General features: G+C 36.6%; 1 protein-coding gene across 2 annotated transcripts in view; it reads left to right on the plus strand.

The window, feature by feature from the left end:
- Nucleotides 1–20,280, plus strand: part of LOC145693479 (uncharacterized) — a 33,878-nt gene extending 13,598 nt beyond the window's left edge. For both annotated transcript variants that reach the window (XM_081769516.1, XM_081769517.1), the window contains exon 2: nucleotides 17,411–20,280. In XM_081769516.1, the coding sequence (XP_081625642.1) occupies nucleotides 17,644–18,903 (1,260 nt within the window). In that variant the 5' untranslated portion in view covers nucleotides 17,411–17,643 and the 3' untranslated portion in view covers nucleotides 18,904–20,280. The remainder of the gene's footprint in view (nucleotides 1–17,410) is intronic.

Below are 20,280 nucleotides of genomic sequence, written 5' to 3' on the forward strand. Positions count from 1 at the left end.
CCTCGATAATTATTACAGTCAGATTTGTCGGCTTTCTTGTGAATTGGAAAAATGATTGATTCTTTCCACTCTATGGCAATTCTTCCTTGTTCCAGATAAGGAGAATGAGTTTGTGCATCTTGTTCCCCAATTTTTCTCCACCAGCTAACATTAACTCAGCCGGAATTTCATCTACATCCGGAGATTTGTGTTTCTTTAATTTCTTTATAGCGGTTTCTACTTCTATTCGGTTGGGTTCTGGAATATACGGTTCTGCGGTGTATCTCCTTTTCTCCACGCTCACTAGTTTTTGGTTGCGTGTTAAGCAAATCGTCAAAGAAATCTTTCCATCTATTTAAGATGCTATCCGTGTCAGTGAGAACTGTACCGTCAGATTTCTTTAATATATAAGCACGAGGCTGATAGCCTTTCTTAAATTCGTTGATTCCCTTATACATGTGCCGGATGTTTTATTTTTACTATTATCTTCAAGTTCCTTAATTTTATCTTTCGGAAAATCGCGTTTCTTTGTTCTAAAAGCTTTGGAAGTTTCCCGCCTGATATCTGCGAAATTTTGTGTAGTTATTTTATTCGGGTTTTGTAGTCAGCGTAATTTTGCGTGTTTTCTCTTCTCTGCTAGTTTCATGCATTCCTGGTCGAACCATGGTTTGTTCCTACGTATTTCCGCGTGTCCCAATTTTTCTTCTGCTGAAATTTTAATGCTATCTCTAATTTCAATCCAAGTATCTTGAACACTAGTGCACTCCGAATCTTCTAAAAGCGAGAATCTATTCGAAGCCTCAATCTGGTATTCCTCTCTTACCTGACTCTCTTCTAATTTCTTTAAATTAAATCTCTCCGTTTTCGGACATTGAATATTACCTTTATTTAACTATAATCTCTCTCGTATTATCGCTGCTACCAAGTAGTGATCAGTGTCACAATTAGCCCCTCTAAACGACCGGACATCAATTATGCTAGACTGCCTTCTTCTATCTATTAAAACATGATCAATTTGATTATGTGTTTTTCCGTCTGGTGATGTCCAAGTGTACGTCAATGAACGTCGCGATGTGGGAATTTTGTACTCTTTACTATTATGTTTTTTGATGTTGCAAAGTTCACGAGTCTAACACCGTTGTCAATAGCTTCCTTATGGAGACTTTCGTTCCCTATAATCGGTTTGAAAATATCGTCTCGTCCTACCTTCGCATTGAAATCTCCTAATAGAATTTTCATATGGTATCGCGGGAGTTGGTCAAATATCCGTTCCACTTCTTCGTAAAAGCTGACTTTTATATCGTCAAATGAATGAACACTCGTAAAAAATCTGTTCTGTTTTTGACATACCAGAAACATACATACAACATAATAGACGAATTTTCCGTATCTTGAATTTAGGTTTACTACTTATCCTCCATGTCTGACGAATAATTGTGTAAGTATAGTGAACATTTTGTTTTCACCATACACAGTTCACTTTAACATCGTTATGTGCTGTCGCGAATAACATACTTTTTTCAATACCCGGGAAACACTGAAATAAGATCTATAATATTTATTTCATGTCACACATTGACGTTTATGACCTATATAAATTGAGGGAAATGCACCCCATTGGACATGTGCCGCTAAAGAATTACAGTAAAGAGCAACGCGCGACAGAAGCAGCACTGGTAGCAACAAACTAGGAAATAATGAACTGAGAGCATAATCAGAGTACATGACTTCAAATCATACAGACATTTCTTCATTGAAACATAAAACGACAAGTAGTATGCCAGCACGCTACTGAATATATAGATAGCAAAACTAACATACTTAGAGAGGTTCTGGAAACCAAAGATCCAAATCACTGAATTGAATGAAATGCGTAAAGTGAAAACTCGCTCTGCCTAAGATTAGTTTCCTCTAGTGCAACATTTTTGCACAATGTAGGAAGCTAGTATTTTATCTTTACAAGTGTAAGTTTATATGTCGGGTTATTATAAGTATTATACGTCGTTTAAAATGAACGAGTAGATTTCAGCGATGTCTCTGTAATGTTAATTTTTAATGGCAGAATATAGTGTTCACAAGTATAGTGTTACTACTGTGAATCCATTAAAAGTACACTGTTTTTATGCGATGTAAGTTTCTGTCACTATCCTCGTTAGTCCCAAACTTTTCGCCGCTGACACACCTGCTCTGATTCGGTTATTAGAATTTGTTTCTTATGTCCATCTAGCACAGGCTGTTTAGTGTCTTTTCTCAAGTAGTTTGCGCAGATATACAGTAATTCCTCAATTCTTATATATATATATATATATATATATATATATATATATATATATATATATATATATATATATATATATATATATATATAATTTATTGTTTTATCTACTACATATATACGGACAAATAATTCTAATAGCCGTATATTACATAATAATAGGCTACAAATAGCCATTGTTACAAAAAGTATGAACATATCTGTTTTCATACACTTTGTATGAATGCATGTTAACATCACTTTAATGAACACGAAATTGAGACAAGTTTTCTGAACAGTACTGTTAACTGTATAAAAGATATAACTGTGTATATACCCCATTCAGTAACTTGTGTTTCCCATGTGCCCCTTTCAGTGCAGACAACCTACTTGGCATGTTGTGTATGAAAGATTGGCACAAGGATACGTCTAGATCATGGAATCAAACTTGCACCACCGTTTCAATAAGCTTCTTTTTTGTTTGAAAGCACTTCCTTGAAATCTTGTGGGACATCGAATGCCATACGTTTCAGTAGGATTCATGTCTGGAGAGTTAGGTGACCACCATAACAATTGAATATGCATGTCTGGAAACCACTTCTTAACCACAGCAGCTCTGTGACACCCCGAATTATCATTTCTAAATATGAAGTAATCAAAATTTTTGCCTGAAAAATGATCCTCTGCTCCTGCTAGAGGTTTACGGTTGAAAATGTCCATGTGATAGTGTGCATTAATTGACCTGTTGCAGATTTCTAGTCTTCAGACACCTTACAACGTGAAGCAGCCCTACACCATTACACTCTCACCAAACTTCTCTGTCGGTGATATACACTCGCAATTAAGTTCTTTCACACTTCTCATCCGTAGTTGAACACAACTGTCACTCCCAAGAACCCTAAACTTTTTTCATTGGGGAAAATCACATGTTCTCCCATTCTTTAACACCCCAAGATTTGTACATACTAAAAAATATTTTTTTTTGACTCTTACGTGATTTGCGTTAAGTATCCGGTTCTTTCGAGGTGTTTTGTCCCGAATTCCTTGTTCCTTGGGCCGTTTAACAACTGTCACCTAGCTTACACTAACACCAATATCATCGGACGCAATTTAAGCAATTTGTCGTGAAGAAGAAGCTTTGCTTCTCAAAGGTAGAACCTTTATTTTTCTGTCTATTCGAGAGCTTGTTTTTCGCCTTTTGCAACATTTGCCTCTTAAAGCGGATTTATTATGCATTGTTTGCTTTTTAATAATTGTATCGACCGTTGTATGATGCAGTTCAAGTTGTTTTGCAATTTGACGTTTTGAAATGCCAGCATGGCACAACGCGAGTATCTTCCTTTATTTATGAGGGGATATGTCGCTCAGTATTTTACCCATGTTTAGTACGTAATCAGTGATCACACTATTGACGAAAAATAACAAAGCACTAAATATCATATGCAGAACATAAATAGCAACTTACAAGCACAAAAGGTCACGTATGGAACAAATTTTCATTAAGAATGATCAGCGAATCACCAGATAAAATTAATTAACAATTTTCTAAGGGAAATTAAAACATTGAAATTTTAGCAGGCGGTGCAGTTATTTTGTAACAGACTTCATATATATATATATATATATATATATATATCGAGAGAGAGAGAGAGGTCATTCTAAGCAAAAGTGCTTATGTGAACATAGGATCTATTTCCCTTCCTTCCGGAGATAGGGGTGGGGGTAGTTTGTTGCCTCTTGCACTTGCCTATTTTCGTTTCAAATATTCTAGCACACGCTGTAGTTGTGGTTATGTTACATATTATACTTCGTTTGAAAACTAATAAAACAGGCTTGCAGGTGATATACAGATTGTCCCAGTACTACATACAAGAGGGAAGTTACGAAGGGAAATTTTTCCAATTTTTCTATAAAATCCCTTTAGTAAACAATTTTGCACTAGTCTTGAGTGGAAACACTGTCGCTAGAGAAACAAGACGAAACTAAACTAGACGAAAATGACACTCTATACCATAAATTCCGGTGGGGTGTCAGGTTATTAGCTGTATTAGAAGTGATACAAAAAGCATTCTTCCTAAGTCCTTACTCTAATAACATACCAATGTTCCAACTTTCCATGGATGACAATGGTTACGAATATTAATAAATGAACGTTTTTATGCAAAATTAGAAATACTAAACTATTCCCTAACATACGAAATCTCTTCATTTATATGCGGGAACACTAATTACAGTTCTGAACAGCAGATGGCAGTAAAACAAAACCCACATAAATTGAAGTTTTCGTACAACATACACGAGAATGTCCATTGCAATAGGGTTGTCGAAGTCATAAATAATTACTTCTAATACATAAACAATGATTACTTTTAGTGCATACAAATAGAGACCTAAGTACAAGCATCAACCTTCAACGTAATTATTTTGTACATGCAACAAATATTCAACGATCCTCCTCAATGCACTTTGCAGTGCTCGTCCGTACATGCAGTGTTGCCTGATGGATGACTTCTCGGCGCTCTTTGACCGTGTTGAATGCCTTTATAATGATCTGAATTACCTTCTCGTGCGTTGACTTTTCGTCTGTATACAATGCCTCAAAACCATCCTCAAAAGCAAAAGCCCAAGTGTGTAAGATTCGGGAAGGGTGGCGGCCAGTGAATAATCGACATCCGTCCTCCGCGACCCATTTACCGATGTGGAAACTTGTAGTAAAAATATCGACATACAGCTTGCATGTGTTACATGTCCCTGTCGTGCTGGAAGTACATGGATGCCCGAGTATGAAAAGTCAAATCTTCCCATAGTACTGGTAATTCATGGCGCAGGAAGTGTAAATAATATTCACCGGCCAAACGCTGGGGCAGAAAAAGGTACTGATGATCTGTTCATAGATAATCCCAGCCCAAACATTTACAGAAAATCGTTCCTGATGTTTTACTGTGATTGCCCTAGAATTTTCGTCAGTGCAACGGTGCCAGTTGTGGATGTTGTTTATCCAATTCCTGCCGAAAGTGGCCTCATCGGTGAACAAGATGAATGGCGAAACATTAGGATGCTCCTGTACCCATTGGGAGAAACCAACACGTAGTCCACTGTCTCCTGGATGGAGATGTTGCACTGTTTGGACATGAAACGTATAAAACCCTTCTCCTCGCAGTACATCACGTATATACATAGGAAGTGCAAGTTGATTAGAAAGTCTCCTAATGCTGGTTTTTAGATTTGCTGTACAGAATGAATAACGTTGTCTTCTTGTTGAGGGCTGTATTTTCAAGCTCGTTCAGATGTTAGCTTCACGCTGGGATGCGCAGTTTCCCGCACTTTAGTATAAACCAGTTTGCCGCTCTTTATGTGCATTAGAAGTAATTATGACTACGATAACCCTATTGCAATAGACATTCTCGTGTAGTATGTTGTACGAAAACTTCAATTCAAGTGGGTTTTGTTTTGCTGCCATCTGTTGTTCAGAACTGTAATTAGTGCTCATGCATAAAAATGTAGAGCTCTCGTATGTTAAGGAGTAGTATAGTATTTCCAATTTCGCATGGAAACGTTCATTTATTATTTGTGACCATTGTTATCTATGGAAAGTTGAACATGGATATGTTATTAGAGTAAGGAGTTATGAAGAATGCTTTTTGTATCACTTCTAATACAGCTAACAACTTGACACCTCACCTGGATCTTTGGTATAGAGTATCATTTTCGTCTAGTTAGGTACTGTTTCACTAGCGACAGTGTTTCTACTAAAGACTAGTGCAAAATTGTTTTAAAAAAATTATAGAAAAATTGGAAAAAATTCCCTTCGTAACTTCCCTCTTGTATGTAGTAGTGGGACAATCTATACCGCCTGCAAGCCTGTTTCATTAGCTTTCAAACGAAGTATAATATGTAACGTAACCCAAACTACAGCGTGTGCTAGAGTATTTGAAACGAAAATAGGCAAGTGCAAGAGGCAAAACAGTTACCCCCACCCCCATCACCGAAACGAAACGAAAGGAAATAGACCCTATGTTCACATAAAGCATTTTTGCTTAGAATGGCTTCCCCTATCATCTCCCTAAATCTTTGTCTTTCCTCACTGGACACCCTGTGTATATATATAGAAATCGACAGTTTTCCTGCTTCAAATTCTTTCCTAAGATGATCTAGACTCTAATTTTCTACAGCATACTGAAATAATTGGTTACAGATCTATGAAATATTGTTGAAATATGAGATTTACATTGATTTCATTTGAAATGTTGCGCTTTCAATTTTTTGCACATAATTGTTTACAAGTCAGCTAAGAACCGTATTTTCTATTTTGTAAACCTATACCGCTAAAATAAAATTTAGATTTGATGCGAAATAAGGTCTGAGATGAAAAATACTATAATATATGATACAGAAGTGTCACAGACATAGTACTTATGGTAAAAACACACATCAACGTGTATTTCTCTTCAAGTGATACCCTAAGATATTACACCTTCTTTCTTTTCGTTTAATATCGCCAAATAATTACGTAGAGATTAATTATATGAGGGCACACTGATGGTCATAATAATTAGAAATACACACACGCTTGTGCTAGGTGTACATACAACCAAAAATTGTATCTTAATCCAATGTTCTCGGGATTTCTGCCAGAGTGAATTTGCTGAGCTGAACCTTCTGAAGTTTTAAAGAAAAGCAAACCGTTCTGGTACAGGAAAATGCATGAAACATTCGTACACACCAGCCCGACATCAACACAGGCGAAGATTATCATCTACCTGACATCTCGCTCTAGTCTGTCAGTAAGAAAAGAAGCACCAACCAATCAGAGAAAGTTGCCACTCGCAAAATCAGCACGCAATTGGTCAATAACAACAACCAATAGAAAGAGAGCAATTTCTTAAGACTACAATATAAATTGTACGACCAGCACACTCCAAAACATAGCTCTGAAGATGTTACCGCTGTATGGTAACGAAAGCTCACCACAGCAACATTCACTTTTGCAGCATTCCCGAGAACATTGGATTAATATTAGACTCCAGCAAAACTTCAAGATCATCAATAATTGTATCTGTTCCCTGTCAGTGTAGGGCTACGACTATTTACACTAACGGAAGGAAGTTGGGCGGGCGTTGTTAGTGGGCTTCATTGCGTCATCCTATTGCCCCAGAAATGTACTGTACGTCACATAGCTTAAAACTATTTGTTGATTTCCCCTTTTATCCTAAGAAATTAAAGCTGGCGCCATCACTAAAAGCGAAGATACACATACATAAAAAGTATTGTTTATAAGAACAAACACAAGCATGTGCTGCTTTTCAACTACAGCTATGCGTTTTAACTACTAACATCAAAGTAGGGTAGAAAATAGGAGTGTATCTGAAAGAAGCAGATGTAAAGCGACGATGGGAATACACAGATTGATTATTCATGCAAAATACACGAAACTACTTGAGCCAGGTGGTCACTAAAAACTAGAATTGCACCTATTCCGAATCAGGGACAGCGAAAACTGCTTTTGTCCTAGATTACACCTGAAATACCGAAGAATCGATGAACGTTAGCAATATACGCTTTGCGGTAAAACACCAATATAAAAGGGGCTCGTCAAAGGGACGTATGGTGTGGTAGGAGAAATATCTACAAATGAAGGATCACAAACAGTGTGTTTTTAATAATGGAACGATAGACAAAGGCATGTAACATCAAAGGGTACGCGCGTATTATATTTTGTCTCATGCTTCTACTGCATATGGCAACGGAGATATGAGCGTTAGGTGGTTGTAAACAGAAAGACAAGTGACCTACTTGGCCACCGATACTGCTACGTATGAGCTGTCAAAAGTCAAGGGGAGAAACTCAGAAACAGGAATTTATGTCGTTTGAAAGAGTAGAAGGAAGCATGAGAATTCGTAAGCACAGTTTTTATTTTAAAGTGTACAGAACGTAATGACAATGTCGATGATAGTATGTCGAAGAATCATTGAAACTATGTGTTATGAGCGTAAACTACTCCATGAAAGTATAGTCTACTGGGATCTTGCCTACTCCAGGTAGATAATATCCTTTAGTTTCCGTCAGAGAGGAAAGTGTAAGGGCAGCAAATGTCGAAACTAGAGTCGGCCATTTATCAGGTCCTCCATGCTTTATCCGCTGGTAGGGAAACATTCAATACATGCTGCAGTGCATCTTACGTGCTAGGCATCCGCCATGTTAATACTACATTTTCCTCCTTTTCTGAAGCATATATCATCTAATTGTGTTGACAGTTCATTCTGTGGGATGTGTATGTATCTGTCAGCATTCAGTGTATCGTGTAAAAACTAGCCCAAGGAGATGTTTACCCACTATTCCAAACCAGACCCCGTGTTCGTTGCTTCCACTTGGCGAAAGCAATGTAGATTTGTTAAAGATGAATAGTGCATGTTCCTTAGGTTAACGTTCCCATGGTTTGTAAAGGTTTTCTCTTCGGTGAATAGGATACGCGACAAATTCGGGATGTTGTGTTGTAGCAGCCATGTGCTAAACCGAATATGGTTCACAAAATTATACCCATAGTTCCTGCTGCATGGAGATATGAGTGAAGCGTATGTATGCCGAATGTGTAATACAGATCGGGGAATCATATTGCCGTCCCTGGCAGTATCACGGGAGTTAATGTGTGGATTCACAAAACAGCAGCTAGAACATTTCTTGCACTTCCTCACATGTAATTTTCTTCTTTCACACGCGTCGGGGTGTTATATTTCCGATACTCCTTAATTTTACGAAGAACTTAATGAAAAACTTCGTGATGATTTCCTTCTCCCTGCTTACCTCTGCGTTTGCACGGGAAGCTTCTGGGATATTCTTGCATTCTCCATAGATCAGTTCATGTCGGCTTTTTTGTGTATGTAGTGTAGTCTTCGCTCTGATGACTGACTGTCTGCTACGAACTAGCACTATCTCGTGACTTTGAAATCGCAACTTGCACCGTGTCAAGAATTGCGCTCTCAGACACCACAGACGACAAGTGTACCGAACTACTGGAGTCAAGTGAGTCACTTGCTTTTCTGTTTACAACTATTCCAATAGTATGTGCAGTAGAAAAATGAGAAAAAGGGTGTTGTATTTTTCCTAAAGTGCCCTTTCATGTTATTCATGTTTTTGTCTATCGTTCCATAATCAAAAAAATTACTTCGTTCCTCATACTCTATTTGCCGATATTTTTCCTACTACACCATACCACTGTTTACAAGCCCCATTCGACATTGCTGTTTATCACAATCCGTATATCACTAGCGTTTGTCGTCTCTTCCGTATTTCAGGTAGTACTTCTAGATGTTCAACAATATACAACTTTGGAAGGTGCTTACTCCCCTCAATTGTTACATCGTCACTGCGAATGTTCCACAATAATGATCTTATACAAATGTTACTTGTTAGTGTAAACAAAGTAATAAGGTTTCCCTCAAGGAACCGAGGCTAGATGTGTGGTTTGGAACCACACCTCAATGAGAAATAATGAGTTTTTTTACCATTAAATAGTCGTTATATATTGAAGAAGTACTCGGAAAATTGTAAATCTTAATTGAAGTTGCAGGAGAAATGGATGCAAATAGGCTGTTGTAATTATATTTTCCATTGATTCAGGCCAGATTCTCATGGAATTCAATCATGTAATCCAGTATTGATTTCCCATTGATACCAAGCCTGAAACAAATGGAAATCATGAATTGAGTTGTACTCTTACTAAACTGCAACAATGATGTTATGAAATTCATTTCTTACAACGAAGCAAATATTGTAAAATATCCTGGTATTTATGCTTATTCAATCGGCTTCTCTATATGTTGTTTTTTCTATCTTGTAGTTCATTCCTTACAACGAATCAAATTTTGTAAAATATCTTGGTATTTCCGGCTATTCAATTGGCCCTCTATACCTTGTGACTTGTCTTTTGCGTTCTTATACAACCACAACGGATATACGTCATTCGATGTGTTGGATGCATATACTGCGGATTACGTCGTTTTCCTAGCAACAAGTCATTGACAGTTATTTGTCAAGGAGAATATCCTTTCGTTAGTAATATTACGCGATCCCAGTTACGAGTAATATTTGCCTCGGCAAATACTAGTGGTTAATTTTTATAAATATCTGTTAATTGATTCTTAAGTATTGCTCAATAGCCCTTAAGATCAGCATCTTTAAGACATCGATGTGCAGCAAAACAGGAATCTGGAAAACGAGATGCCATCACTAAGTGTCGTGAAGTCAGAAAGTGTCTTGACGACTGATACTAAACAAGGCCTGATCTTGTTGCTAGGTAGATACCCTTTGAAGTTATAGATAGTTCTGCCTATAACTTCTCGCAATTGAATTGACTATATGGGAGATTAAGAAAAATCTGAGTAAATTTTGAATTTAAGATTCGTGTAATTTAAAAGTATAGTGATCACAATAAGAAACATCACGAAAGCTACTTTGCTGAAATAAGAATATTGTTCATATCAAACACTGTAAGGTCACTTATATTTTAATGAAACTACAAAAATATCGAGTTGTAATAAAGCTACAAAAGAAGTGGCAGAAATCATTGAACAAGCTAACAGCAATATTAAAGCTACACAATATATTTCCGTTTAACAAAAAAATGTCCTTAAAAGTGAGGCATAAGTCAATCAATATTGTGCTAATGCAAATTGTATGAGTATACGAAATTTAATATGAAACTATTTAAATTAAAGTAGATTGGAATGTAATGGCGGGCTTACTCCATAGCTTTTAAAAAATTGGAGAAAACTTTTTTTGTTTAATCTCTACCAGAGCCATGCTAATTATTGTTGAAACATTACTAAAATATACTATCATTAAGCTCTTCTTTGACACTGCCAACACGATAGTATAGAGTATGAATAATAAGACATAACCTAAAGTTCTCATTAACATTCAGATTTCAGCTGAAAAACATAACATGTGTATTTTTCGAGAAAATCGATAATAACATTTTTTTGCTCTTAAAACTATGATCATTGTCAATTTCTTATTGTTCAAGAAAATTATTTAGTTTATAGCAAAATACGCTGTTAACTAGATTATATCCATTATCTTTCCCCAAATAGTAACTTTCATGTACTTTATGTCCGACAGGAGATAGTGACTATCAAACGTGTTCGTGGTACGTCAACACCTAAAAGAGAAGTAGTCACGTATTGCTTTGAGGAGCGTACCAGGGTAGCTTCTGTCTCAAATAACAAGTCTTGGAAGATGGGCATTCTACATCAGTCATGGCTTTGGTCATGTACAGTGTACTCCTTCCATAAATAAAGCCCCGTATTGCACGGAAGTTCCTATCGAAATGTCACTCACTGTCTAAAGGACTAAAAAGGGTGTAGATACCAGCAATCTAGGCAAAGGTTTCCGATACAATAGAAAGGAGGAAGCTGAAAAAAATAAAGAGCTGCTATCTAACCCAAATGTTGACAACACGTATCATTGGGTCCGGGATGACATATGGGTGTATCTCGACGTGTAGGCAGTATTGCTCCGCGAAAGGCATTGATATTGAACAATAGAGATAGACAGATCAGAGAACGATCAAGCCCCTGGGGCTTCCGGGTGGATGTGACTGCCGGGCTGTGGTCAAACCATGGAAATTGATAGCCTATATGAGCTCATCGTTGGAATCTGGAGAAACAGGGAGATGGGCGGCAGATGAGCTTGTTTTACAACGCTCAGGCACTGTGCCTGCAAAACACGGCAGACCTTGACATGCTAGCAAGGCTGCCTCCACCGGTTCGCAACTGGTTGGCACGACTTTGATCCTGTCGCATAGTGGGAATATCCTACTCCTCTCATTCAACCAGAAAACATGCTATTAAGCTTCAAAGGTTGAGTGTCAACTGTGAAGGTGCACATTCTTGCAAGAAAGCTGCAGAGTACAGACTGAGAAAAAGCGGGGCTCAATGTCCCTAACGACGCCAATCCACGAAGTAGATCCAACGACCGCAGCTTGTGGGTGCCGAGTAACATGTGGCGGTAGAGCACTTTCAATCTAATACATGTCTTTCCCTAAAGGTGATACACATACTCTTAGGTACAGTTCATAGATCTACTACAAGTAAATTTAGCATAAATCATAAAGACGCACAAATAACTCATATTTAAATGAAGTGCACTGGGACAGTGCATTAACCTATGGTGTTATGCCATTTTATTTTCGATTCTAGCTATCTTATCAATTTCACAACAGGAGTTGATTTTCTGATATTAAGTGCCGCCGCCATCGGAAGGTTATACGTTATGATTTCACTCTGCTACAAAAGATCTGTAAATCTGTACATGTTTAAATTTGCATTCCTTGCTTTCATGTTAATTACGTATCCCATACTTCATAGTGACTTCTTGTCGTGTCTCCGTTGTTATCCTAAAATATCTTTATTCTCAGTTCCTTTGTTACATTTTTATTTTCCATTTTCATTAAAGTATTTCCGTATACATTAATTTCTTACTTTTTTCTACAAAGGACCTCGCACTTTTCTTATGGAAAGTGGCTTTCGGCTAATGTTGAAACTTCGCTGGTTGATAGTTCTTAACATGTGGATCAAAAGTCTCAATGGGCACAAAAACCGAAATCCACTCCTTCCCCCCAAAAAAACCGCCTCCAAGTAGCTGTGGGGGATTGAACTGATTTCAGCATGTAAAACAATTTGTTGGTTTAATCAACTCAACAAGGACCCAAACAACCACATGTTAGACTATCAAACCTCTCCACTTGACACCGCCCTTTGCCCCCCCCCCACATATCCCTCCCGCGAATTACCTTACGAATGTTTCATATTACTGTAGTTTATAGTTGCGCGTATGTGTTGAAATACCTACAGTTTTGGTCTCACCGACGATATAATGGGTTTCACGTATCGCTGATTACGAATCTGAGGTAAGAGTTCTAGAATTCAAGATGGATGATCAATATGGCGGATCAAAAACACGAAACTCCTGAATGTAGCCACAAATAGCTGTTTACTAGGTTATTTTGGGTCGTTGGTTACGAATCTGAGGTCAAAATTCTTGAATTCAAGATTGCAGACCCAATATGGTGGGTAAAAACGTCGAAGCCACAAATCGTAGTAGACTAGAGTGTTTTTTAAATCGCTGTTTAAGTACGCAACATTCCTTGATACTTCAGCCACCACGTAGAATTATTCTGCACCCTTGCCCTTTACCAAAACCCACCACAGATATCTTAATGCTGAACGGTGTTAAAATAATTCATCAATTATTTGTTCATTATTTTCATCATTTCGGTTTGCAGCATCTAATGTGGTACTTAGCAATGAGTAATCGGGATATCTAATATTCTGTAAATGTCGTGCATGGCCTGGTTACCACAAGACACTTGCAACGTGCGCACATGTACCTAATGAACGAGCACCGCTTTGACACGTACAGTAGTAACCTTGAATAACATTTTGATCATAATCCTGGTCATCTTCATCATTGGCTACATATGCTATGAAAACTTGATGCTTAGTTGCATTGCGGAACCTTGAGTAGAGACGTATGCGCAGGAAACCCGGTTCAGTTACGTTTTCGTCAAGCTGGAATTGCTCATCGTTATCTCAAGTTAGTTTATCTTGGACGTAAGAGGATGAGAGATCTACTTGATATGTGCCTACAGTCAAATGTAAGTATTTTAAGTTAAGTACAGGGAAATCAATTAGGCCTTGATCATTCAGCGGTACCCATTGACCGTTCCTTCTAATAAGATTATCTACCTCCACTCTTGCTTTAACAACGTTCGGCATGATTGACCTATTTCTCATTTTTCTAGCTAATTCAATGTTTGCATCTTGCATGAAAACAACGGGATGGTATCTGTTCAAAATAGCTCCAGCTATGCGATAGAAACTATTCAGTTTCTTTCGTTGTTGCAGATTCAACGTTTGTGCTAGAAACTTAAAAACAGATCTTAGATGCCCGTTTCTTGCCTCGACTATCCATCGACTTTTAGTAACTAGTCGAGAAGTATTCGCATCTTGTGTTGATAGTTGTCTTTCACGTGGTAGTACGAGTGCGGGCATTCTGTGATCAATTCTTAAATATTCCAGTAAAGGAATTGCATCGCGGTATCCTCTGTCTACTAACACAATGACCAGGATTAAGATCAAAATGTTATTCAAGGTTACTACTGTACATGTCAAAGCGGTGCTCGTTCATTAGGTACATGTGCGCACGTTGCAAGTGTCTTGGGGTATTTAGGCCATGCACGACATTTACAGAATATTAGATATCCCGATTACTCATTGCTAAGTACCACATTAGATGCTGCAAACCGAAATGATGAAAATAATGAACAGATAGTTGATGAATTATTTTAACACCGTTCAGCATTAAGATATCTGTGGTGGGTTTTGGTAAAGGGCAAGGGTGCAGAATAATTCTACGTGGTGGCTGAAGTATCAAGGAATGTTGCGTACTTAAACAACGATTTAAAAAACACTCTAGTTTACTACGATTTGTGGCTTCGACGTTTTTACCCACCATATTGGATCTGCAATCTTGAATTCAAGAATTTTGACCTCAGATTCGTAACCAACGACCCAAAATAACCTAGTAAACAGCTATTTGTGACTACATTCAGGAGTTTCGTGTTTTTTATCCGCTATATTGATCATCCATCTTGAATTCTAGAACTCTCACCTCAGATTCGTAATCAGCGATACGTGAAACCCATTATATCGTCGGTGAGACAAAAACTGTAGGTATTTCAACACATACGCGCAACTATTAACTACAGTAATATGAAACATCTGTAAGGTAATTCGCGGGGGATATGTGGGGGGTGCAAAGGGCGGTGTCAAGTGGAGTAGTTTGATAGTCTAACATGTGGTTGTTTGGGTCCTTGTTGAGTTGATTAAACCAACAAATTGTTTTACATGCTGAAATCAGTTCAATCCCCCACAGCTACTTGGAGGCGGTTTTGGGGGGGGGGGGGGGGAAGGAGTGGATTTCGGTCTTGTCTTTATCTCCTTTCTCAAAAGTATTCATAAAATTATACTTTCTATCTACAATTGTTTCTAAGTTATGTATTCCAATAGTTGATAATTATATTAATTCCAAAGTGTGAGATGAAATAATCGTTGAAAATGAATTTGCTTAAAGAATATAAATAAGTAACTAGACACTAGAGAGAAAGAGTAAAGAAATGTTAAATCTGTTAAATGCTAGCACATGTAACATGAAAATCGATAAGTTTCGCAAATTATAATGCCAACTCCCTAAAGAAGAAAGACAATGAAGTTTAATGTAAGGGACTTTTTTTAATCGTTACCAATTTTGACGTAGATATACAGTGCAATATGTATTACTTTGCAAGACACGTAACATTCGTTTATTCTTTATATGTACCTAGGGGGCGCGGTGGCTTAGTGGTAGATCGTTCACTTCGATGCTTGGGGTCCCTGGTTCGACCCAGCTCGGGCTGTGTGCACTTTCTGGTGGACAAACTCCGTGCTCGTGGGTTTTCTCGGGGTTCTGTTTCCTCCCCCTTTCTTCATTCCACCATTTCATTCATTTCTCATACCGTCTCCCTTAGCCTAACCGGCATAATCGTGCGACGTAAAACTCAGCTTTCATTTCATTTTTTCTTTATATGTACCGTATTTACCAACGTATAACACTATTTTTCGTGCTGTCAAAATACGTAGAAACGTGAAAGTTAATCTAATAAGCCTTCCAAGAGATGTAGGTATTTAGTTTCCAAGAGTTTACTTAATTATATGCTATTTGGTATATTTCTCGGATCCTGATCTGAGTCAGTAAAAGGATTCTGTCTATGCGCAGTTCAGTAACTTAGTAAATGGCAGTATGTTTTGTTATAACGTTGTTTTCTTTCTGAAAATATAAGTTTGTATTTTGAAAGATTTCATGCCCCCCAATATACGTGATATTTACTTTTTTAGGAGTATATCTTAGTGTTGACGTAGGTCATCTTCTACACAAGGTATTTGCGAGGCTCATTTCGCGCCCGCTCAGAAATAGCGTGTGTATGACTACTACCATATCCAGTGTGAACTGAGCTTTTCAAAGAATTGAATTTTGTCCTAATAAGGACATTAATTTTGTGCCATCATTGTGCTTAAAAGATAGATAGAAGATATAGAGGAAACTTTAAGCCCTATCGAAATTATTAGGCATTAAGGTAAATAATTATTAGAAAAAATGATTAGCAATTTGGTTTCAAACAATAATTGATACATTACTTTTGTGCTACTTATATATCATAGTTATACCTTTAGGTTAGATTTTAGTCTCATTACTGTAAAAATGTTACCCTTTTTCAATTAGAATATTTCGATTCTTAATAAATATAGTTCTTACTTTAAAAAAAAAAAAATCCGAAATTTTCCGAATGAAGAAAGCGAAAACCAGTTTTTTCGAGCTTTTATTTGAAATGTCAGTAACGTTTTCCTAAGAAAATGAATAGTTAATATGAGTATTTCACTTGAAAATTTGGCAGTATACTAACATCTTTTCGGAAAAGAAAAAAAAAGTAACTATATATCTAAAACCTAGAAGTCACCCATAAAATTATATTGTCGTGCACCTTACGTGCATCTTCAGATTACGTATTAATTCGCAATACTGCATATGTTTTCATGGAAGATAAGAGAACAATGTGCTAAACCTTGAGTTCAGTTTTCACAAACATTTAGAAAAATAATACTGAATTATGTGGTGAATTCATTTATAGATTATTTATTTCATTTTCATGTGTTGTGTCTCTGACTTACGAAATTGTAATAATACAAAAAAGAATCTTATTTTTAGTACTAGCTTTCAGTATCCGTAATGTTAAAATGTGTTATAACCGTGCCTTATATGTCTGTGAACGCAATTCATGCTTCATTAGGTGAAAAACTTATCGCCATAGTTCAGTGTTCGCTCTCAATTTGACTGTAATAAATAGGAAATTAATTAAGACTGTTATTGGTATGCACAGTTTTCGTCGTTTGCTGCAAGCTATTGAGTATTTGCCTCATAATTTGTATTACATATTTTGCTGAAGCTCTTCTTTTACGTGGGTAGGAAATTAAATATTTTATGTCAAGTGCTGAGTAATTAACCAGAGAAGCATTTAATACGAAACTGAAATTTCTGTTGATCTTAAATTTTAACATTTCTAATCCGACGTGATTTTATTTGCAGGTTGACTCTACTGATGTTTTGCCAATGACGCTTATTGATTGTGGACAAATGGTTTGACGATGTAGATTACAACCCTTTATGTATTTATATAGAAGATAGATCAACAAGAAAAGGGATTTTTCCAACTGAAGATATGTGCTTGTGAACCATTAAAATATCGTAACTTATTGTAAAGTACTGTGTCTTAGACAATTTGTGTAATTTATTCTTAATACGAACATTTATAATTTAAAATGGCGAATGAAAGCGATAGCTCGAGTTCTGATGAATATTGTACGGAATACATAAAAGAAGAAGTAGATTTTGTGACACTAGTGTACGATGATGGGGACTGTGTTGAAATATCATCCATAGACGATATTGAAAAATTGCCTGAGCATATCAATCTTGACTCTAATTGTTCTACAGTAAAATCAGAACCTCTAACTTTTATTTCTAATTGTTCTACAGAAGAATCAGTTGTTCCTTCAACAAACTTTCCACAAATATCAATCTCTACCACACCTTGTAACAAGGTTAATGTTTCCAACGAAGATCTACAGTTATCGTGTGAGGTATGCGGGAAAGAGTTTAAAAGAAAAGGACACTTAGATAATCATATACTCACTCACACCAAAGATAAACGACATATATGTATTCACTGTAAAGAAAGTTTCGTTGATAAAGTTTCACTTAAATCTCACCTTAAAGTTCACACTAAGAAAAAAATATTTATATGTCCGCACTGTAGGAAATCCTATGGATATAAAAGAGGATTTGATGAGCATGTGAGGAGTCACTTTCCAGAAAATAGATTTCCATGTCCGCACTGTAATAGATGTTATATTTATAAAAGAGGATTGAGGCAGCATATGAAGAGTCATTTTCCAGAAAATTTCCTACCTTGTCCTGTATGTGGCAAAATGTATCATCGTAAGAGCGATATAGAAGTACACATGAAACACAATCACTCAGATGAAAGGCCATTTGTTTGTACTGTATGTGGTAGTGCGTTTGCTGTTAAATTCAGTTTTACCAAACATCTTAAAATCCACCAAAATCGCAATTTAGCTAGACGTCGCGTTAGGAACGCAGTCATTTGTGAATATTGTTGCAGACAGTTCAAAGATAGAAGTATTTTGAGTAAGCATCTGAGAAAGTATTGTCGTGAGAAGTTGTTACCTTGTCCATTCTGTGGTAAATATTTTGCTCGTGGATATCTAGAAACACATATTACAGTTGCCCATTCAGCTGAAAGCCCTTACGAATACTCTGAATGTGATAATAAAAATTCTAGAGAAAGTAATTTGTCTTCCGATCTTGAAACACACGAAGATAACAAAAAGGACAGACTTACAGTGAGTGGAGCAAGAGTTCAGAAGAAAAATGGTTTATGTGGTCGCCTTCGTAGACGTTCCCGTAAAAAAGATTATGAATGTCCAGAGTGTGGGAAATCATTTAGTCGTAAAAAAGTAATGAATGTCCATATGAAAAATCATTCTAAACGAAGGTGACATTATTCTTGTTTAGGAGAATTTGCTACCTTTTCTTGTCTTTAAAGAGGTCTATGTTACTGAATTTTGAACATGATCCTTGTTTGTGCGTCGAAAATGATAGACATTCTAGTAGATTAATCGTAAGTGAGAACTCATCTTGATGAATTGTGTTAAGAAAATTGTTACGTGCAAAACTCGTACTTGCATTGTTGATACTTGTTAATGATCAAAAGTAATTTTACATTTACCGACTAAGTATGTGAGTTGATACAATGCTTATACAGAGGCGGTTGATAGTAAATGTTATGCACTAAGTGGGACAGCTGAGAAAATATCGAAGATAATAAAGTTGCCTGAAATAAATGACTTCTCCGAACCAATTAGAAATCCCTTGCCACTATTATTTCTTTGGAAATATATTTGATTTCCACTTCATAGTAATTTCAAAGTGAGAACATTGCTTATTGTTGATATCCGAGTAGTAATCGACGCGAACATAAACAGGATCTACATATACGAAACTGAATTTAAATTTAACTGTTCGAAAGGTGTTTTTAAGATGGTAGAATTTCCACGTACTTGACCAGATGAGAATGTTCAATTACCATTAGTCCATAATATCATAAGGTACTGGAATCACATATGGGCAGCTTAAGACTTTTTGGGTCTGTGTGAGAAAACGAATTTAGCTATCAGTCTCAAAATTATCTTATAATATTCCTTCAACTTTTCTCTATCTATGAAGGATTTAATTAGTGTAAAAAAAATATTGACACATTTGAGTAGAAAAAAGTCGAAACTGCACCCTTGCAAAGTATCCATATTGGGAACAGGGTCATCTAATTGGGCACAATTTACATTAGAGAAATAAGTATCAATAAGTTAGAAATTATTATAATAAGAGAAACACTGACATTAAAGTGAATATACATAGTTATAAGCATGTTGAGTTACAACATTATGAGTATATCTACTTACTAATATTGTGAGAGCAAAACATTGATTTCTTAATCGAAATTTCTAAGAAAGAAAAAAAAAACTAAAACACAATGACAGTCATGGGAAGAGATAACCCATAATCTAATCACAAACTCCGCAGCAGACAAGGAGAATCCTGAAAATGTTCTATGCTATGGACGTAAATGCTCAATAACCATGTTTGTACTGAGGGTCCAAATTAAACTAAAAGTCGAGAAACAGCAATAAATAGTTAATAATTAACTAGACCTAAACGAAAGAATAAAATATTAACAGCACTACCACATAGCTCTTTGCAAATCAAATCCTACACTGAAGACACTCAAAATCATCGTTTGAATCGAGACCACAACCTTCGTCGTGGACCTATTTTCGAGAATTGGTACAGTCCGCGGCTTGCAAATTGTTACAAAAATT

This window comes from Thermobia domestica, chromosome 8 (assembly GCF_964235325.1).
Source record: "Thermobia domestica chromosome 8, izTheDome1.hap1.1, whole genome shotgun sequence".
NCBI lineage: Eukaryota > Metazoa > Arthropoda > Insecta > Zygentoma > Lepismatidae > Thermobia > Thermobia domestica.